At 38.5% G+C, this 23,255-nt stretch overlaps 1 protein-coding gene across 1 annotated transcript in view; it reads left to right on the plus strand.

Moving 5' to 3' along the window:
* ARHGAP8 (Rho GTPase activating protein 8) overlaps positions 1-23,255 on the plus strand; it is an 86,114-nt gene that overhangs the window by 35,012 nt on the left and 27,847 nt on the right. The window contains exons 4-8 of the mRNA XM_052789867.1: positions 5,575-5,662; positions 8,446-8,577; positions 11,557-11,643; positions 15,466-15,564; positions 16,701-16,811. Of these exons, the coding sequence (XP_052645827.1) occupies positions 5,575-5,662; positions 8,446-8,577; positions 11,557-11,643; positions 15,466-15,564; positions 16,701-16,811 (517 nt within the window). The remainder of the gene's footprint in view (positions 1-5,574; positions 5,663-8,445; positions 8,578-11,556; positions 11,644-15,465; positions 15,565-16,700; positions 16,812-23,255) is intronic.

Here is a 23,255-nt window from a genome sequence, read left to right on the forward strand (position 1 = left end):
TTTCAGTGCCCCTTTTAAGACTAGAGCATTGTTCTAGTCCAGAGAGTCAGTCAGATAGAACTGTACTGACATTAGAGAGGTTAGCTTCAGTATTGGCTTTAACTCACCCTTATTTCAGCTTATTTTACATACTTTAAGAGGAGCACAGATGAAATGTAAATAATTAATTATATCAAAAAACAAGCTGTCCCTTTGCTTTCAGCTGATCCAGAAAGAAGTGCTATGGCAAAGTATTTTTCTTAGGCAAAATTTAAAAGAAAAATTGATCATGGAGGAATCTGTGATGGGCAGTCTTTGCTTTCTGAGGGAAATTAATAAGGTTACTGATGTAGGAAATCTCCTGAACATTCACTTATAGTCATTCCTATTTAGAAAGACACCTGAGCATGTAATTGATTTTAATTGCACTTTTAGCACTTTCCAGAATTAGCCAGGTGCAGTGCAGGTGCAGTCCTCTCACAGAAAGTTGGTTTCTAAATAAATAGGTGGATGTGAGTAGAATCCAGAGGAATGAAAGCAAAAAGGGAACTTTGTGAAATCAAAACAAGGTGACTCTTAGAATTTAGAGTTGGTGTCATTCTCTGCATTTCCTTGGTGGATCTGGTCTCTATCCCAAAGGATGAACACTCCAATGGGTATTTTAATACTTCATCTTTAAGCTGGCTAATATCTGTTGTAATATATTTTCATATGATCGGCTGAGGTGATCAATGCCAGGAGAAAGAGGACTCAGATCTCTACAGCTAAAGGTATAAGCTGCTTCTGCTAATGTTGAGACTCAGCTGTGTTATCTTGGCTGTGTATTTCTTAACTGACAAAGTTTGCCATTATGGATGGGCAGAGATCCATAGTGGATTAGTTGTGGATGTATTTACTGTCCATTACTCAGCCTAGGCAAAACACAGAAGTTTCATAATGGCTTTTTTGAGACCCCCGTATTTTCCTGAGTTGTGGAGTGTAGAAGGAGGCTTTAAAGCACAATTTGTCTCACCATTTAACATAATGTAATTGAAGTTTAGGCTCATTTTCTCTAGCATAAATTCTATTAATGAAGCAAATATGTGAGCAAGTGTTTTCATTGGTGTGGCAAGTCCCCTGGATTTTGACCCTGCTTCTACTCCCGTTGAAAGCAATGGCAAAACTTCTGTTGACTTGAGGATCTTGCTTTGCTGTAATGTGATAATGACAAGCTTCAGTGAAGTAAAATGATATTTCACTTTTCACTTATAAAATAGTAATGTTTGGTATCATCAGAACAAAAGCTCTTAAAAAGTCGTGCTAAAACTACAGCATTCAAAAGATCTCATTTGCAAATCGGAATGAGCTATATCATTAGAAAAAACCCTTTTCATTTGCAAGAAGCAGTTAGGAAGCGCTGTGCTGTCCAAATTCTTAATTAAAAAGTAGAACAATCCCCTTTCCCACTTGCCCTTCCCATGTCTTACTGTAACTTTTTTTCCCTACTGCAGAGTCTGATATCAAAAGCGATGTATGATTCGTGTCCGTTTCAGTGAAATCCAGACAAATGAAACCCCAGCAGCCAGCTTGTATTTTAACGTGCATAAATGTCATTCGGGACAGCGTGCTCTACGCATCCCTCTTTACTCACCGAGGACAGAGGCGGCGGCTGGCATTGCTGTGCTGCGCTCCCAGGGGTGGCTCTGCAGCCAGCACAGCTGATAATCCTGAGGCTGCCCAGTAATAGTCTGCATGGCAGCAAGTGCCTGGTTCAAAGGCAGGAGCCTCCTACCCATGGGCGAGAGAAGGCTGTCGGACCTTTTTGTGCACAAGGGCAGAATCTGAGCTAGTGACTTTTAAAAAGGCATGGGTAGGTAGCTGGAGGAGTGTGAGTACCCAAGCAGTTAAGGCACTCAGTGTTTGGGAATGCCTCCTGAATATCTGGAGCTCAGAACCAGTCCAGAAAGATAAGGGGAGGAGTACATTTTCCAGGGAGGGTAGAACAGGTTATCAGCTTTCATCTGAAAGTGTTTGGTGACGTTAGCCTATGAAACAAAGTAGGTTAATATAAAACTACATTTTTGACCTGAAAGCGAAACATGAAGGAGCAAAGCTGATATTGCACTTCTTTTTTGCTTTGTCCTCTGTAGAAACTGAGACATCTTTCAGTTCTGTCTTAAGTCCAAATAGTAGGAAAATACAGGTTTTGCGGGATAAAAATATACTCTATGCTGATTTAAAATCCAGTTACACTCTCCTTTGAATGTGAAGATAACTGCCATTCCTCACCTTACCCTTCAAACTGCACTTTCACATGTTTGGATAAAAATTAAATCCTCAAGGTCGTGGGATTCAAACTGTTGGACTGGGAAGCAAATGCTGTAGCAAATGTGATGGGCATTTCCCAGGGTGCTCAGTCACAACCCTTCTGGTGGAGGGCAAGGAAAGCCTGCTTCTGTTTTGATCAGCACTTCATATGTCATGTTAAAATTTGATGTTGTTCAAAACATTATTGATGCCTATGGAGAAAGAAGAGCCTTTTTCCTTTCATTAGCTGTCATCACCAATGGAAAGCTGGCACTGCTTTATTCAGGTTTTTAATGGAGTTGAGGTTCTCAGTCACCTTTTCTGCTTTGCTCTTGTTGCCTGTGTGGCACTGCGGGGTGGGAGAATGAGGTGCTCTGCTCTGCTGGTAATTTTGAGAAAGTTTCTCTGCCTCAGTTTTCCCATTATCGAAACCAGGCAATTATGTTTGTGTATGTTCTAAGTGTATCTGCAGTCTTTTATAAAGCTGGTTATTTTCCTGCCTTTTAATTCAAGCAGTCAAATGTGACCACCAGTAACAATTAGTGACTCATTTAGTAATTTAACTGGAAACCTTTCTTAGATTTATTTTGCTCATAAAAATGATTGTCTCTAACAAATAAAATATTCTACAGTGCATTGTCACAGCAATTTTTTCACAAACAAGTCATGATTTAGGGAACGATCTTTTATTAATGTTTTAATTTAATTTTAGTACATCATTCATATTAATCCATGTCACGTAATGCTTTTATAAGTACCCTGAGAATATCAAATAAGACACTTAAAAATAACTTCAGGAAATAAAATTGTGGTCTGTTAAAGAACAATATGCAGACATACTTGAGTGCATATAATTGTGGTGGTGTGCATATTCTTTCTTTAGTGGTGCTCAAGCACCTTATTTAACACACAAGTCAGAATTTATTTTTAATGTGGGAAGAGGCACCGGGCCTTGTGGGATGAAAAAACACCTTTGAGAAATATAATGAAAATAAGCAGTCAGCCAAAAAGGAACAGGAAGAAAGAACAAGCCAGCAGAAAGAGCTGTGTTTTGGAAGTCAAAACTACAGGACTAAAGTGGTAATTGCCAAAAGTCAGGCTGAGTTAGATCTTTAAAGGATGTTAAAGCAAATAGCAACAGGTTCTTTAGTTGTATAAATAAAAAAAGAGAAGCGATCTTCTGTGAAATAAGAGTGGGGTGGCCATCAGAGATAATCCAGCTATAGCTGTCAAACTAAATTAATAGTTCATCTTGGTTTTCAGTAAATACAATTATGTTGATATTATTAGGAAACCTTTTTAAGTCCTATATGTGATGTTCATCTGCAATTTATTATCTAACTTTTATCACCCATGTTTAGGAAAGATGCATTCAGATTGGAACAGGGTAGAGAATAGATAGGTTGAGGAAGAGATAGATGATCTAACTTGTTTACAAGCAGTAAAATACAGGCTGGGAGGGGGTACAATTATTGTCTACAGAGTCCTTTGGGATGGTAAATAGTACTGAAGGAGAAACGCTGCTTTAGCTGAGTGATGTCATTGTCACATAAATTGGGACAGACTTGCTGTGACTTTTAGACTGGAATTGAGAAAGCAGGTTGCTAGTTGTCAAAGCAGTGAGCAGGAGGAGCAAGAAACAGAAAAACCTAACTTTTTTAAGATAGAGCTCAACAAATCAATGGAAGGATTATGTGGTACAGTTTCTGGTGATAACACAGGCTTGGAATTGATAATGCAGAAGATGTCTCTCAGTCCACGTTCACACGTGAAAAGTCATTAAACGTTAATCTCGCCTCTTTCCTCCCTTTTCTCCTCCTGCACCTGTAATGGAATGGGTTTAAATAGATGCTGTCCATCATGACCTTTGTAAGTACTATTGAGCACAACTAGGTAGGAGCTGGACAAAGCTAATGCAGGGTTTTTTTCTTAGTGTGGAATCCGTCAGGTGAGGACGGCCACCTCTTCCTGAGTTGAATGAAGGAAAGCATATTACTATCAGTGGTGGGTTTTCATGGAAAATGTGTGTTTGTAAAGCTGGGAGGTATTCTGTTTGTTCACATCAAGTAACTTGAACCAACATCAGTAATACAAGCTAGAACAGCTTAAGAAGTGGTCTGAAGCTGTTCTACCCAGTTTTCACAGAAATGCTCATATGATTTTATTTCTTCATTAAGTGACTCTGTTACAGATTTAACTTCCCCCATTTTACTTCTTTTTTTTGTTTATTCATTACAGCTACTTACTTAATTAGGGGTGAAAGGGGAACAACAGAATTATAAAGAATATCTAAAACCCCACCAATTCTTAACTTTATTGTACTTCTGCTTATATTAAAGCCAAACTTTGATGTTTTAGTGGGAATAGAAGCAAGTATTAAATATCATTATTTTGAACCTTGAAATTAGACCAAGAATGTCTCAGATATGAATTCAGTCTAAACATTTTCTGGGACGATTCTGTATTGCTTTAAAAGGAATGGTATCTTTCATGTAGATATATGTTAAAATCTTAACACGTCACAGTCTTCAGTGCTGAGTTACCTTCCGTATGAGCATGACTCAACCTCTGCTCCTGGCTTTCCAGATAGAGGAACTTAGGTGTGAGGTGGGCATGGTGTGAACACCAACCTTGTCTGTACAGACAGTGTGGGTGAAGCTGTCATGAGTCAGACTAAAGGAACTTAAATGCAGCAATATATGCTTTGTCAGAGGAGCTAAGGGATGGACATTTAGGGATCTTCAGGTTAGAAGAGCATACTTGTATGCCTTGCTTGTTGTGTTTTAAATGTGATCTGAATGTAGCAGTGCTTCTGGAAAAGAGTGGGTAAGAAAGCCTAAGTTGGTTAAAAAAATCTGACTTGGATGTGTGACAAAGCAAATTGCCAAAGTGCTTGTCGGCAGAGTGGTATTCTGATAAATTCCAGATATAAAGCATGAAGAGTTTGAAAACAAGTCACTTCCAAGACTACTAGGTAAAGCAGGCCTGTTTTCTACCACGTTTGAATGCTACAGGCGGACTTAAGAGTTCCCTGTCAGGAGCTGAGTACCACCAACCACCTTTGAATATGACTTTCTCAGCTTAGCTTCATCATTTGCCCAGCAGCTGCTTCATTTCAATGCAGCAGTGGCCAAATTGCTTTCTGTAGGCAACGTGATTTGACAGTGAAGTTTTGCAGTATGTTTTGAGTAACGATGGGAAATAGAGGTAGCCCCAAATATCATAAGATACAAGCCATTCCTTCAGACCACTGAAGTCCCATTGCATAAGTAAATGAGTGTTGTCTTTACTAACTGTTTTGTTCACTAGGTGATGACAATTCTGGAAGGAAGGTGATTACCTTCAGTTGCTGCCGTATGCCCCCCTCCCATCAGCTCAATCACACCAGATTGCTGGAGTAAGTTTCTCTCAATCTCCTGCGTGGACTACTTTACATTTTTATATGTGAACTTCTATTAGCTTGTTTCCAGGTGAATGAGCAAGCTTCTCCAGAGAGGAGAAGCAGGAGTAAGACAAGGAGTGAAATGAAAAAACGATGCAAGACCGACTAGTGTTAATATTAAGTGAATGAGATATGGACGAAACTGCAAGAGTTACTTCACCTGTAATCTTGACTAGAAGCAGCAATTCACTGTGTACTGAAATAAACTTGTCGTCTTGATTTTATTAATGAATTCTGACCGTATTTAAAAAAATTGAATTTATGATGAGGACCAATGAAAGAGAAATTCTAGTGTTTTAGTGCTCCATACATATGTTCTTGTGAATAGCAGTGTTTGCCTTAATTTGCTGTACTTCATCTCCTAAATCACTCAGCAATAGCATTATTTAGCTACTTACATCTTAGTGGTTTTCTTCTTTTATAAAAAGATCTGCATTACGTACAGTATGTTATGCTTACATTTTTATATGTGTCTCACTTTGTAATGTTTGGCTTTTTGCGTTAGAAGAGGTTGTGAATATGTAAAAGCACAACATTCTTCTTTATTAACTTGCTGCAGCAAGGTACCAGGACATGTTTCTGCCCTGTAGTTTGTCACTACAAGGAGATCTCTTCTGCCATGAGAGTCCTCTCCTTCTTAAGCATTTTAAACCTATTTGGAGCTCTTGTACAGCCTCCATTGCCAGAATGTTTGAGCATCTTTCAACCATGAGTACCCACCACCATTGGAAAGGACAGAAGTGCTGTTATCTCAACTTTTCAGAAACAAAAAGGGACTAAAAGGTTACTCAAGAAATGTGTTTGAGACCATCTTGCTTCATTTTTATCCTCTTCACAGCTAGGGTATTTCCACAGCCTTAAGCCAAAGCTTCCTGTGTAGCACAGAGGGAGTGTTAGCACCTAGGAGGAAGAGCCACACCAGTCAGCTCCTCACCTAGAGGAGCTGCTTGCAATGACTAATAGGAGATGCCAAAGAAAGGAGTGTGACAAGTTTGCTACCAGATCGAAGAACCCTTCCTCAGATCTGTGAGGAGCTGTCTTGATGAAACCAGGGTTTCCAGCCCTTAGACTCTTCTAGACTTGAACACTTACATGTTTTCTGAGTCTACATCATCCATGTTTCTGAGTCCACTTACGTCTGAGTCCACATCAAATCCACTTGGGAAGTCTGTGCTAAGAGAGAACTGAAGGCAGGTGTCTGAATGTGAAGCTAGCAATATAAATATCGAGTGATCTGCTTTTTGAGTAGTTAGATGTTGAATTCTGAGGAAAAGCTACAGATTGGTAGGTATTTTGTGATTAAATCACTTAAAGAATGGATTCGGTAAAGCTTTTGTAATGTCCCTGCAGTTCTGTTACAGTCAATTAACTGTTCCAAGGCTGTACAAAAAGACTGGTTATTTTATGCCAACAAAACTCTCCCAACTTTTTTTAGAAGTACAGGCTTTCTGGATGCAACGTGCCAAGGAATTTACAAGCTGTAAAATAAAACATGTGGCACTCTGTACGTAAGAATATCTGTTTAGATATATTTTAATTTCAAACTTTTTTGAAAAAGTCTTGAATGACTGTTACTACTACTTCTATTAAAATACCATTAATACTTAAGTCGGGGATCAAAACAGCGTTATATTAATTGCAGTGGCAGTCCTTGTCCAAGGCTATTCACAGTCTAAGATTTACAGTATGCTGAGGGAATAAGTAGATAAATGAGACTGTGGGAGTACAGTGTAAGAGTGAAGTTACGGGCTTTTGCATGCAAAGGTGGATAGTCAAAGTGGCCTTGATACTTGCAGATAGCCACAGCCTAATAAATGGCACATGGAACTATCTATTTTATTGAATGAAAATTGCTTACATACAATTAAGAGCAATAGCTGGGGCTCTGTCGCAGAATAATAAGATAGCATTGAGAATGACATGAGAAAGTTGAAATCTGACACAGCAAGACATGAGGCCAGATTATACTCCTCCATCATTGCTTTATTTGAATCATTGAGCTGTGTAATAGGCCATACAGTGTTCTCAATTGTATGAGAAAGGGAAGAGAAAAGCATCTTAAACTATACCATAAAAGAACGAACACACAGAAATCTGCTTATAAAACATGCAGCATTATTTCAAGATGGGATAAGTAGTGTAGTTCTTTAAATTAGTTTTAAGGGAAATGATCTATGAACACAGTCCCCACAATGCAAACAAGGGAAAGGCAAGTATATTCAAGAAAACAGTTTACAGTAACAAGTTGTAATTGGCAGTAATTAGGGCTAATGGATTTTTCAAGAATTTAGGAAGTTTTAAATCAAGAGGAAAACCCAAGATTTATTCTTTGTTATTTTGAAAAGTCAAAATGACATTGTTTGCTTGGCTAAAAGGAAGGAATTTACAAAGACAAGAAGAAAGCAAAATAAGAGTCACTATCAGTTAAAATGCATCTTTTAAAAAATTTCTTGGAAAACGCAGTCCCACATTGTCTTCATCTTTTAATGATTCATGAGCACCATAGTTTTTGTAGCTAAATATGTTCTTTCAAATTTCAGGCTTTGCAGTGATGTGGAATTATTGGCAACACTGCCACTAGAGCAAGAGGAACTTGTTAGATAAATACATTGAAGCAAACGTAAATTTGCAGTCACTAGCGTTCTGTGCAAAAATAGCACATTTTCTTTCTCAGTTAGTGCTTTAAAAATCTCATCCAGTAAACTGTCTTAAAACTAAAATGTTATCTTTCTCCTCAGGTACTTAAAGTATACTCTGGACCAGTACGTAGAGAATGATTATACGGTTGTCTACTTTCACTATGGCCTGAAGAGTCTGAATAAACCATCTCTGAAATGGTTACAAACAGCCTACAAAGAATTTGACAGGAAGTATGCCTCCAAAATATTTGGTTTACTCTTTCGGTTGTGTAATGTCTGTAACTAACTTCCACGAAGGAAGCGGATCTTTCCTGATTTGCTCACAGCCAAATGAGTTAATTTTGCTATTGCAAATTCTTACAGTGATATCAGTACTGTTGGTTATCTTTTAAGTGTCTTCTGTGTAGTACTAAGGAATGGCCAGGGTGCTGCAGTGGTTATATAAAACTATAAAAACCCTTGGGAACAAAACCAAGAGCCATTGCCTTTTCTGTGCGCTATTGAACAAGATGCCTCTGACACCTTATTGGTCATCATTCTCGATTATCTCACAGTTGCGTTTGAACCTTTGATCATCCCGAGGCTAGGCTGTATACAAAAAAGGAAAGATAGTTTTTAACGGTCCATATCTCACAGGCCTTGCAATGTTTGTTGGTTGTTATATGTAAAGCCCCAAAGGGACCGCTGTGCTTGTATATGCCTGACCTTTCAGGGTTGAGGCCAAAGCTCGTAGATAAATAGTATTTTAATAGTGGAAACTAAAGTTCTGATGTTTATTCTTTGAAAGTGCACACTTACCAACAAAGCTGAGAGTTCCTATTGAAATTGGTTACTCTCTTACTTGTTGGCAAGTTGTTACTTCTCTGTAGGTTGGCCTCAAGAGGGCAACATGACTGAAAGCAAAAATACAGGTCTTTTCTGAGAGTGAGAGTGTGTGTGCGTGTTGTGGGGGATGGATCATACATGTCTGATTTTTCCAAATTGGGAGCTGGAACAAGAAGCAAATCTCAAAAAAAGATGCCGTGAAAAAGATTATTGGGTGTTTCTAGACTAGACTGGGAGCAGTCCCAGTGAAATACCTGACCCTGCTTTGAAAATTGAAGTTGAGGTGTTTACAACACCTTTTGGTTGTCTAGTGCCAGAGCGCGGACTCTTTTGAATCTCACCCAATAACCTCCTGAAACTTTAAAACCCACTAAGCTAGAAGATGAGGTTGTGCATAGCAGCCGTCAGAGTGGCAGTGGGAAGCTGTCATCTGAAGCCTCTAACTGCTTTCATGAGATATTGCTATCGCTATCCACTGAGCAACAGACCAAAACCGCTTATTTTTGCTGGTAGGTTTCTGAATATGGTTAGTACAATGTATCTGTTCTTTCTGGGACTGGGTAAGGGAGAAGAAAGGCAGAGGATCTCTTATATTTTTGTCTTTGGTGAGAGATTTGGACTACAATACTGTTTTTTGCCATGCACTGACAATTCCTGAAAATAAAGCATCACACTCTCTTACTTCCGGGAGAATCCCAAGCCAAACTTACAGTTGCTGTATGGGGAGAGGCAGTACAAGGGAAATACCTTCTTTGTTGCCTTTTGCCACGCCTACAAGTGCACAATGTGACTCTCATTTATGCCAAAAATCTGTTCTCTCCATTCCCCCACCCTGACCGAGAAAGCAGGAGACCCAAAGAGGAACTGAGAAGTTCAGGGAGCTGGGCAAAACTGTACACCCATCATTTTATTCACAGTCGGAACTTCTTAGCATACTGTCATTGAGAAGCTCAAAGCGATATTCACAGCCTAACATGTATGTTCAGCTGTACTAGCCAGAGAAAAAAACCCAAAATAGCACCTTTCAGTCTTCTTCTGTGTGTGTGTTTTGGGATCAAAGGAAAGCGGGGACAGAGGAGAGTACAAAGGACGATAGTAGTTGGCTAGCATCATGAAAGCAAATGTTCAACAGGAATAGTTTCAAAAGAGTAGATCTTGCGTTGAGGGTTTACAGCAGAGGCTCAGTAAAGTCTTTTGGGCACTTAATTGTAATCTAGGCAACTATGAAGTATGTAAACTTCCACAGAAGCAACGGCTTATGCCCATTGCTTCAAGGTACAAAACAAACAGAAAATGGAGACTTCAGTAAAACAGCTCAGGTTTTTTGCTTTTTAGTATTTATGGTTGATTTGGGGTTCTTATCCACAGTGGTGCCAATTGCACAGGGATAGTTGTTTGCTTGTGTATGATAGTGGCTTTGTGAAAACAATGCCTTTTTCATTCAAAGATGTATGGGCCCAATTAAAACCCAAAAGGAAAAACTGTTGTACTTGCAGAGTTGGTCCCTTTTCCCCCTCTTACCATAACCTGTTACAAGAAGGTTTTTCTTAGAAGTTCACAATCATTTTTTTCCATGATCATTGTTTTCTAACAGTGAGCAGTGAACACTTGGGAGGGCTGCTCCCTACTGGGAGGCACACTTGGCAAAGTAATAAGCAACAATTTATATATAAAAGCAGGATATTTTATTATGCGTTTCTCAATTTCATTTTGCAATAACGTTGAATAAGAGCAGTCTTTTTGTGCAGCCTGGTTTCCATTTCGGTTTCAGCCTCCTAGAATCTATTGTTTATGTATTATGATATGACACTGTAGAATCAAGCAAAGCTATAATGGAGAAAGGTTTTTGTTTCATACGAAGGGGACCATCCAATACAAAACAGTGTGCAGTTGGCTTCACCTTTAGTAATTACTAGCAAAAAAAGACAATAAAAGATTAGGTGTAAATTTTACATCTGAAAAGTTAGAAATTTTCTCCAACATGAAACTCCTGTAAGCAGAAAATAAAGGGAGATGAAGGAAAGTAATTTTTTTTATTACAGATTTTTTTTATAGACTCTTCATTCTCTTCTCAATATTTTTTTTCAAGTTGCCAAATTTTCTTTCTGCCCCCCCCGATATTAAATCTATGACACAGCAGACATTGGTTAGGAATGTAACAGTGTTATCTTGGCCTACTATTGTATCATCAAAACTGACCATTTTTTAAAATTGGACTTTTTTTTCATTTTACATTCCATTTCTTCTGAATTAGGTCTTTTTAATGTGTTTGAAAAGAATGCTGTATAATGTTCCTGTAATAATAGCTCCCATTCAGTTGCAGCTATTCAGTTCTATGATATTCAACAGTCTCCTAACAATTTCTTTTTTTTTTTTTTTCCCCAGGTATAAGAAAAACCTTAAAGCGCTTTATGTTGTACATCCAACCAACTTCATAAAAGTTCTGTGGAATATCTTTAAACCTCTCATAAGGTACTTGGCAGTTTATTCAACACATTTTCCTGTTTTGTTTAAGGATGGTATGTTCTCTAATAAGTTGCTTTTAAAAAGGCTTGAGGTAAAATATGTCAGGTAACAGCACAATACCCATTTAAACTGTCTTGAACTAATGAGTAAGGTGAGCTTAAGCTTGGGTATGAATAATAGGGTAGAGTTCTTTATAAGAAAAGGAAGTCTCAATTCATAATAGTTTTACTGGTATGTTAAAGTAAATATCGCTTTAAAACATAGTTATTCTTTGGACCATGAATGACTTTTTTGTCCTGTTTAACAGCACTTAGCACAATAGAACTGGGCCCATGACTGGAGTTGCTAGGTGGTACGGTAAAGCAGGTAATGAATGGTTAACCTTCGGTCTGATCTCAAGTGCTGAGATGAATAGGAACGATACTACTTGTGTGTTCAAAGTTAATGAATAAGCCCTGAAGTGCCCATAAGAATTTGAGATGGAGGGAATAATGGTGAAGGTGGATGTATTTTACTGGTGCATTCTTTTCCTTTGCATGGTAAAAATTGATGCTGTCTACAAGGAACAGGCAACAATGGGTAGATATTGCTAAGTGCTAGGATGGTTGGGCTTTCTTAGTTTCTGCTCCTGAACTTCTGTCACTTCCAAAGTAATTCTAACATTTTGCAGATTATATTATGAATGTCCTCAGGGCTGGAGGATGAAAACAGCTTATCCTGAGAAGCCATAATGAACCAACTAAAAATGTCCATTACAGTAATTTGCAATTGATTCAATTTCTGACTGGTAGAAAGCTAATTAATTAGAAAGGGGAAGTTTAACTTCTAGACAGATCAGAACATGTAAGGAGCATGTGAAAATAAAAAAGTAATTACAGCTAAAAATCATTCCAGAATATGCTGTTCTTGAAACAAGAAGACTAACTATAGATCTTTATTTTAACTGGCAGTAAAATAAATGCCAGAGATCCAGGGACATAGAGCAATGGTGAGAAAAGTGTGACAGAAGCAGGTTGTCCAGCAGCTGATGGTGCCTCAGGAATGGGGATGGATTTTCTTTTTTTGTTCCTGATTTGCTGTAGGATGGCTATGGAGAGCTTTCTAGAAAAAACAAAACAGGAAAACCAGAAAAACTCTTGATGGACATTACAACACTCAGGTGAAACCAACTTCTTTCTCAGAGGCAGCTGAGGGCTCCTTGGGAATAGCTCCAGGCAAGTGGTTTTGGGACACAGGCGGTTTTCAGTCTGTGCATGTTAATGCATGCAGTGGAGCCACAGCTGGACAACAGCTATGCTGTTTGATTTAGAGTAGTAATTGGCTGCTAATTCTTACAAAAGAAAAGTTTACGGGTACCTGTTCCAAATACTCATTTGCCCTGGATCTTACCTTGTCTGTGTAAATAAGATGAATACTTTTTTTCTTGGATCAGATAATGCTGGTAATTAAATCCTCATTTACCTTGAATGTGAAAATGGGTGATCCTGATAAGCTTAAGCATTCATATCTAGCATAGAAAAATCAAACCAGGGCTTGTCAACTTAGATGCATCATCATCTTGACCTTCTGAACACCATGCTTTAATCAGGATTGGCTGTTCCTGTTTGTACTCAACTTTTACCACTGCGTGCCTGGATACTTGTTTTGAATCTAATTTAGTAACACTCTACTGCCTGTTGTTAAAGCGTGTGACCAACAGAAACAAAGCTATTTGTACACTGGGACTGACAAAATAATTGAAAGTATGAGTAAACTCTGAAAAGGTCCATAAGCCAGAAGGCAGGAATTAGCTGAAGCTAGGAAAAAAACCTCTTTACTCCCTAAAATGGTTTAACTGCCAAATGCTCACATGCACTTGTGCTTTGGGTTGACTCAAGTTTGGGGTTGTCAAGTAAGGGAAAACGTAAGGATATAATTTTAAAACTGAAGTGTGAAAGTGCCCATGTACAGTTTGACTAAATTGTACTCTCATTGAAGACTAAAACTTATTAACATTGTTAATTTACTAGAATAGTACAATTTAACATTTCTTCACAGTACCTTTTCCTTCTAGTTTAGAATAATCTTATTTAAGCAGATGATGCTTTTCTTTAAGTGTCAATATTGAACCAAAGTTCACAAAAAGAAGGGAGAAAAATCCTTTGGACTTTTTCTTTCCTAGGTTTGCTGAATTATAGCCCAGACTCATTTGTAGATAGTGTTTCCAGTAAAAGTAGCAGATGTAAAATAAATTTCATTATCAAGAAACATGTATTTATTTTTCAGAGGTCTGTCAGTACATTTGGTACCTGTTAGTACCTGGCCTAAGTACTTTTACGTGAACAAGTTCTTAGCAAACACTAAGAACTGGAAGAATGACAGAATTATTAGAGTGAAGAACAAAAGTAATAAGTATTTTAGCATACTTGTATTTGAAAGTATTTAAGAAATTGTAAATACTTGAAATTTTCAAGCTCCAGATGTTGATTGATCTCCTTTCCAGTCCCAAAAGAGATGAGCAAGAAAGTAATGCGTTAAGTCAAATGTATTTTCTCCAAACTGCAAAAAACCTGCAAGAAGAGCACATTTCTATGTTTGAGCCAACAGAAGCCACCCACCTGTTATCAAAATAATATACATTTAGGTGGTGGTGGTGATGTGGCATTTTTAACAGCAGTAATTCCTAATTGCCCACAACTTAGTTACAAATTATGTGTTCTATAACGTGTCCTGTATTACCAGAGGTGATTGGTTACAGAGAGTTCTGTGCTAGCCTGTGGCTTAGGTAAGATGTTGAAATTGCAGGCTGTTTTGGATAAAAGACACACCGAAGAGCTCTGAAGTTGTACATGCACAGACTGATATCTGTCAGTGTCCCAAAATCACTTGCCTGTTAGCAAAATTTAGCTCATTTCAATTAAAAGCTTCTAAAATGCTGAAGTGACGTATTTGTACTATCTCCCACTAGAGGGAGTGTGTGTATGTGTATTTGACAATCCAGGGATGAATTCATTAATGCAAGAGAATTTTTCTCCAATTTTATTATCAAAGTAAGTTGCAGCAAAGTACATTTTTTATCATAAACATCTGTTATTTTGCTTGACACTTCATTACAGGACAGATATTTTGTGTTGTAGAAAAATATGAAATTATTTCAGACTGTGTATATAAACGTGTTGCTGAACCTTGTTTGAACACCTCAGCCTGTAAGTAGTATATTCTGGCTGAAACTAAAGTCCTAACTAGTGATACTTGGTGCTTCAAATTTGGAAATCTGTTTTGTAAAACTTGTATTAAAACCTTATTATTCAGGAGGTTTCCTAGAAGCTATCCAACCTTTTGCAAAACAGATAAAGCTGGTGGCCCAACACTTCAAGGTTATACACTATCCATGCTTTGAAAATCTTGCCTGTTGTTTATTACTTTATAGTTTGTGTCTACAGCCCTGTTATTTTGTCTTTTGGCAGGGGGGAATACCTAAATCACACAAACATGTTGTTCTGTTGGCCGTGGAACGTTTTCTCCAAAGTTAACAGTTCTTTTAGTGAGCTTTCTAATGCTGTGTGAAACCTGTTTTTCAGTGTTTTTTAAAGCAGTGTTTTTCATATCTATGCAAATCACAAAACATTCAGATGGTAGTCAGTTATTTTTATTCAAATCAGACTCTCAGGCATGCACTGTATATGTTTGATCATATGAAATGAAATACATCTTATGTCTCCTGCTGCTTCAATTACAGTCTAATTTTGAGTTGCATCAGCATTTACATTTTTGTAATAGAAACTAAACCCTTCGTAAATGTTCCTCCCATGCTGATTTTTATACTTCTTTGTGATTTTTTTTTTTTAGCCATAAGTTTGGGAAAAAAATCACCTACTTGAACTATTTAAGTGACCTGAGAGAGCATCTCAAATACGACCAGCTAAATATCCCTCAAGAAGTCATCCGGTACGTGGCAAGTTTAAAATATGTTGTCTCACCTTTTCTCAGGTAGAGTTGCATCCTGTTCACTGTATTCCAAGGAGAATCTAATCCTATTTCTTCAATGATTAGAAGTCTAATTTACCAATTTGTGCTTGGTTGGATTTAATTCTGAAAGCTGCATTGCCATCAAAGATGTGCTGAAGTGCATCAGGTGTTTAGAGAAGAGAACGCTGTATAGTTTTCTACAAATTTGGAACATCTCCAACTCAGTTGTGGAGCATTTTCTTAGTATAACTGCAGCTTCTGTGTGAGTGTTAGCAAAACCAGTCCATGTGTCATTACTGCTTATGAGTATCACATAATGTTCATGGGAAAAAATGTATTCCTGACCTCTTTGCTTGTATATTGTACCAGGTTAAGTGACTTCCTTTTGCTAAGAGCATTCCCAGTCAGCAAAGTGTTGATTGATTTTAAACTTTATGGATACATCTATTGTTAGCGGATCCATTACTTTTAATATCATGTGTGTATGTGTGTTAGGGAGGAGTATTGGAGAGGGGGTGGCAGAGGAAAAGAAAAAGAAATGCATAGGGCTGGAATTGTCAAGTGCCAGTATTAGTATCAATAACAGTCTTTTCGACACAGTGCTTTACATGGAAATGCTTTGATGTACTGACAGGAAGTGATTTTATGTCACTGCTGAATGAAAGTAACTGGAAGCTTTGATTATGACTGTTATTGATGCCTGGTGGGTTTTTACACACCTTTTGTGTAAATGTGGAATAACAGAAAATACCTTACAGCTCTAAGGTTATAAATTGGATTGCATGGTTGCCAAAGAAAGGGGAGTTATATTTTGAGTAGCAAATAGGTTTGAATTTTGCTGTTAAATTATAGTGTGTTCCTATTTTTTGGACACATTTATTACTATGCTCCATTGACTGAAGCAAAAGAGCTCTTCTCTGTCTTGCTTAAGTATTCTACCACAAATACTACTTAAAAATTTCCCTAATGCTTAAATTAAATGCAAGCTCTGTAAGACCTGCAGCATGTACACTATTGTCGGGAGATCAGCATCATGAGCAATACTGGTAGCTGTTCGTGTATATACTTTGTCAGCCATGGTGCACAGAAATTCAGTGATTTCTTGATTTTTGCAGGCATGATGAAAATCTTCGGGGGAAACAGAAGGGAAAACCACCACCTGTGGTTAAGGTTCCTCCACCACGGCCACCTCTACCTACCCAGCAATTTGGAGTCAGCCTACAATAGTAAGCCATGAGATTTCTAAAATATGAGATGTCTATACCCTGCAACCTTCTGTAACGTGCACATTTACTGGACAAAACATCTGCAAATATTTTGTTTATTATATGTTTAGTTTCTCATTCTCTTTGAAAGCCATGAAACTATGAGGCTAGACGATAGGTTTTCTGAATTCAGGACAGGTCTCTCTGTCCCAGTGACCTGCCTGGTCTTCATGTTTACAATATCTTTGTGGTAGTTAGTGTTAGCATGGCTGCACAACTTTTCTCCCAGTGGACAGAAATTTGCCCACATATGACAGAGCCCTGAGCTAATCTGTTGCTGGTGGATGCTGGCAGTATGAAAGTGTTTTGGAGATATTTAGATGGTGGATAGCAAAGCCAAAACAAAGCTTCAGGCTCCAAAATGGCTGCGTAAAGCTAAAATGGATGCTTGAGCCTTTATATATTGTTGTTTTGTTGCTCACATGTTGTTCTGATCAGAGTTTTATAAAATGAATAAAATCACTCTCTTCCAGAAATGCCCTGACAGCTGTTTACGTAGATTACAGCACTGTATGTGGTATAAAAAATGATTTACTTTACACAAGGAATGGGATGGCAATAGTACTTGCAAGATTCAATTTTGGTAAAAAACAACAACCCCCCCCCCCCCCCCCCCCAAAACCTTCTAGCTTCCTACCCACAGTCATTTCTGTCATCTTTCTACGGCATCCTTCTCAAAAATAGCTGAAGAATATTGTTCACATTCAGCAAAGGCAATTTAGGCTGTCTGATACATGGACATTTGTCGAATCTCCTCCCACCCTCAGTCTACTTCTCTGGTTCTAATGATTCAGCTGTAAATGAGATATAAAATATAATTTTTCCCTGGTTAAATGTTAAGCATTAGTCCTCTCTGGAAGGCCTGAAATTAGTACAATCAATATCTATTGTGTAAGAGCTACTATGACATTAACTTTTATGATACCTCTTTAGAGTTCACCCTAACACTTGAAACATGGCTAACTCACTTCCCTAATTCAGAGAATATCTTTTAGGTGGGATCCACTGGGTCATTAAGAAGGACAATGTTTTATGTCGCCACTTCAGTAGTAAAACCGGGACTGTTTGCAGGCATCAGGGCACACTGTCACTTGCCTCCAGCTCGGCTTGGCTGCTCAAGCAGCACTATTGAACTTCTCGCAGGCTTTTGTGATCAGACAGCATGTTGTGTGCCACTCTTACCATCTGCTAGTCATGTTTTATTTCTCTGACTGTGCCTGAACAGTAAACAGTGTCTTTCGCTGGGCTGCACGTGGTGAGGGTGTGGTGGCTGCCCTTCCTGGCTCTACTGCTTTCCAGCTGCGTTACCGTCAGTAAACCACATCCTTGCTGCATTCCTAGCTTTCCCAAGTATAAAAAGAGTGGCTACTTATAAAGAGCTTTTCTGTGGAAGATCTGTGGGTGGAGAAACACTGAGCGAGGCATTACTATCATTTTTGACCCAAAGAGTTCCAGCACTGGCGATGGAGGCGCTGACAGACAAATGGCCTCCGTGTGTGGGTGCAACTCACAGTGCTCGGGTGTCCAAAATGGATGTACGTGTGGATATTTGTTCCTTCTGTTTGCCCACCCGTGTCCAAATTCCCTCTTGCAGAAGAGATGGTGCTGCATCACCACGTAAAAATCACAAATAAACAAATCCCCTATGACTTCTAAATGAGAAATAAAGGACTTAATTTAGATGCCGTTTGTGAAGAAAGGTGAAGTTAACAGAGGAGAGGGAATGATATGTGTGGAGACCACCTAAAATCTGAACCAAAAAAAAGTATCAGCTGTCATCTTGATGGATGAATGAATTGCTTTTGCTAATTCCCTCTCCTTTTATGAGCTCTATAGACTGTAATGGCAAAATGGCAGTGACCTCCCACCTGTCTAGCAAAGAGGCAGTCTTCTCCTGGGTAAGGCTCTTCCATTTTTCTGAAGAGAGCTACAGAGAGACCCTGATTTTATTTTGTATAGGCTTATGGGAATGTGTGCTTTGTATTGCATTACAGTTAGTAAAAATTGTAATGTCAGGGATGCTGCTGAAAAAGCTGCTGTTGTTAAAGGACTGTTTCTCTGTGGAGTCTTTTTCTTTAGTTTAAGAAAAGAAATGATAAAGCCCATAGGCCTGAGGTTTCATCAGATTCAGTAATTCTGGGATGATTATTTTTATTCAGTCAGTAAAAGATTGGGGAATGGGATTTATCCAAAGGCCTCATAGATGGCCTAATTTTGATAAGATGTTTGATAATGGTATCCCAATGACTTCTAATTGTGGAAGGTGGTAAAGCCATACCCTTTTGAATGTGCCTCCCTAAGAGCAGTGGGCAATGCTATCTCTAGTAACGCTTCCTCATTTAACTTTTTTCTCAGTTTATATTGGTTAATACATTTGCTTTCCAGAGCTATAATTGAAAACTAGATGAGCAAAAAGTGACTAAGCATTGGTTCAAAATATCTCACTTTTGCCCAACAGACAGTGGGGGAAAAACCTGTTTTGTTAGGACAGCAAAATGAAGCTGAAAGAAGTTTCCATCTAGACACTGATAAATGACTGTCTGGGATGAGTGCCTCATTTTGGAGGAATCTGTTAACTCACAAAGACATTTTTAACCTTGTGGAGTCGGATTTTCAAAATTACATAAGGCAAGTGGGCATTTAAAAATCATGGAAGGTCTGTGAGAGCTGGGAGTATAATTCTTTGATATGTAATCTATACTGAATTGGGTTTAATTTATGAGCGAGCCGAAGGGCTTATTATCAGGTTAGGTCAAAACTTTTCTTTCTTATGCTACCCCCCCATCCACTTAGTATCCAAAATCTGAATTTAAAATGGCTGCATTTGATCTCTTTAACCCCTCAGTGTCACCCTAAATTCTTTCTGGGGAGGAAAAACCAAACACACACCAAGCTGACTTCATCTTAAGTGTCCATCCAGCTTTATTTACATTTAATTGTCTGGAATTTAAGCGTGTACTTTGTTAGGCACAGACGTGAAGTAAAAAACCTTCTTCCTCATTGTGAGCTCCTGTGAGGACTCAATAATTTGGTCTTTGCAGCTAGAATTTGAATCTAGTACCAAGATGTCCTGAAGTTTCCACTGAAACTACGCTAATTCAAACAATAATAAGTGAGCTTAGTCAAGGCAGTTAAATCATCCAAAGGTGACTTATAGGATGTCTTTAGAATGAAGTGTGGTGGACCAAAAAAGATGGGCTGTCTCCCTATTTAATTCTTTGTACCTACACGTGTAGAGCAGACTTGCCCAGTTTCCGAATGACATTCCTTCCATAGCATTTCTGATCCCCAGCCCAGATTGCCTGGTTGCCAAATTGCACCTTTAAAGGTTTGAGCTCATATTAAAAACTATGTGATTTTCTTGAAAAGATAAAATAACACAACTGAAACTAATGTTCATCTTCATGGGGATATCAGACAGAACAGTTTTGCCCACACTTAATTTTTCAGTTATAATGTAATGGGATTCCACGCTCAGATTTGACAGGTATTTAAGAATGTGTAGCACAGAGTGGGTGGGATAGCGTGCACATTTAGTGTTTATTATGTCCTTCTCTAACTTGCTAATTCAAGCTTCTTATGTGCAGATAGAGTGAGGAGAATAGCAACTGTAATGAGCTAGTTGAAAGGTTTATCAAGCCTCATGTCATCTCTCCGATAGAGGGCAATAGCAGATGGTAGCAGGGAGCAGTGTTAGAACGGGGCAAGCGTGGTACTACCTTGGGTATAATGTCCCAGCTTGTAGTGATCAGAGACTTGCAGAGGAGAGTACTACAGTACTATGGAAATTCCTTTCTCTTAATCAACAGTAGCTATCGTTTTTATAAATCCAGACGTTTCAAAGAACGTTCATGTATTATGTTGATATAGCAAGACTATTTTTCTGTTCTTTCAGCGATGCTACCTTCACGCGCGAAATGTAGAGCAGCAGCAATTAGCTATTCAGATTATATCCTCGCTAGTGTGCATTGCAATTCAGGGTGAAAAATAGGATTTTTATTCTAAAAGCCATTAGTAAAGATTATATGTTTAAAAAGGCAAGGAAAAATTCGGGGGACTCTCTGCTTGTGTTGGTCAGATAAATACAGTTAAAATGCATGAATGAAGCTTCCTAAATTTGCAACACTTTAAGGGAATCAATAATTGACTATATGGGCCAAGCAGCATCATTGTCCTCTGCTGTATGTTCAGCAAGCTCCTATAAACCCCTGTTGCTGCACCCGATTGCCTCTGCAATCAAGGAAGGCTACAGCTGAGCTCCAGCACAGAGTTGACCTTGACTAGCTATTGACATTGTTCTGTTTTCTCTGACTGGTTTTAAAATGTAAAATTAAATATCTTTTGTGGGAAAACAGGAAATGTGTTGTTTTTCTATCTATTGCCATGGATGGGGAGAGGAGGCAGAGAAAATGCACAAAATTGCCACAACTGTACAGCTTTTGCTTGTTGAATTGTTATCATAAACATTTCAGGGTGTTTTCCTTTTGGTCATAATCTTTCCGCTTGTGCATGCTGTGCATGCGTGACCAGGGAGGAAGAATGCATTCTAAACCAAATCTCAGCATGTCTCAGCAGGGAAAAAATGAAAAGGAGAGGAAAAGCAAAGAGAGAGAAAGATTATCAGCCAAGAATACTTAATGACACTTCAAAACAAAGTGTAAAGGTCTTTTGTGATAACTGTCCACTGTCTAGAAATGAGTCATTGGATATATAATGTGTTGCAGTAACTAATCATATATCCTATAGGGAGGAGTACTCATTCTCCCTGGCTACTGTGTTTACCAGAATAGATCCCTCTTGAATCTGACATGTTGCTGCAATACGATTCAGATCTGTGAATCAGTTACAGAAAACTATACTCTGCACTGAAATGCTCTGTTATGCTCGTCTCTTAAGCAGAAAGAGTAAGAGATCTCTCATTTCAAATTGCCTGTAGTAGTGCCTGATCTCCAATGTCAGTTTGCATTGTCCATCATAAAGCACAGCTGCTCATCACGCCATCCCGAACAAGGCAAGAAAAATGCAGATTACTTGACAGGATCCACAAAGAGAGGATAGAGGTGTAATTTCATTGACCTCTGAGCTGGCCTGATTTACATTAGCTGAAGTAATGTTCCTATTATTTTCTGTCACCTTAGATCCAGTAAAATGAATGCTATGTCCCACATTGTGAAATGGTATGAAAATACGCCTCCCAGCTTTCCCCAGTGTTGCAAAAACAGAACAATCCTTTGCATGTGAGTTTCAGTGAATTTCCTACTCTATTTTAAAATACCTTTTATCTTGAGGACCTCTTTCATTGTACTGGGAATGGCACCTTTCCTTCAAGGGAAACAGGAATCCTGTAGAAAATGGTAGAAGCGCAGAAATTGTATCTTTTTTCCTAGAAAAAGAAAAATGATGTGTGGGTTTTATTATTACAAATTATAGCCCAGTTATTTGTCTCACCTCTCTGACAGATAAACTAGTGCTCAGCAGGAGCAAGTGCTGTAAATAATCAGTTTGCTATTTATACACTGAAATGGGAAACACATTTATGGGTAACAATAATAATTAGAAAACATTTATAAAAAGCTGCTGGGTTGCTATTTGGTGCCTCTGGAGTGAGCAGCTGTAAGAAAGCAAAAACAATCAGTGCAACTTCAGAGAGACTGAGAATGGGTTCCATGAGCTTAAATTGTCAATAATAAAGATGTAACAGCTTCCAAGCAAATTAAAGTCTTGATGATGTTCCCATTTAAGTGAATTAGGCTTTCGACTAATTTTAATAAAAGTTGCCCTGAATGTTTAGGGTACTGATCTGAATACACGAAACAAAATTATTTGACACACAAGGAGTGTGTTGTAACTCCCTTATTGGAAAGGCTAAAATAAATGTGGGTTTTTTTTCCCTTACCTTGATTTGCTGCAGGCTGGTATCCCAAACATTGACATTGGTACTGACCTCATCTCCCAGCCCCTTTTCTTGTTTAGTCCCTTACCAGGGGATATCATTTCACTGGGGATTTCAACTTTGCGTGCTGTGCAAAGAACACCTAGAACTTCCTTCCTTGTGTGGCTTATTAGCAAGGCTAATTTATTAATGGGACTGCACAGTCACTGCCTGTTTTGTTCTATGTTGTTGCAGCAGGGTTGTTATACAACACTGATCTGCTGCAAGAGAAAATAATTCACGCACAGAAGCTGCCTTTCAGAGCAGGGTAGGGGGTTCACGTGTTCTGTGTTTGCGTGGCTGTGTTCCTTTTGCTGCGGCCAACTTTTGCAGGGGCTGGTATGAGAGCTCATGGTACTGAAGCAAAGTTACTTGTTAATTTTTTCTCTCCAGGGTCTAGGTGGAAGGCAGGGGGAAGGGGAGAACAACCCAGGTCTCAGAGCTGGTTTGAGAGCACTGCACAACTCCTGCTT

Source organism: Harpia harpyja, chromosome 6 (genome assembly GCF_026419915.1).
Source record: "Harpia harpyja isolate bHarHar1 chromosome 6, bHarHar1 primary haplotype, whole genome shotgun sequence".
NCBI lineage: Eukaryota > Metazoa > Chordata > Aves > Accipitriformes > Accipitridae > Harpia > Harpia harpyja.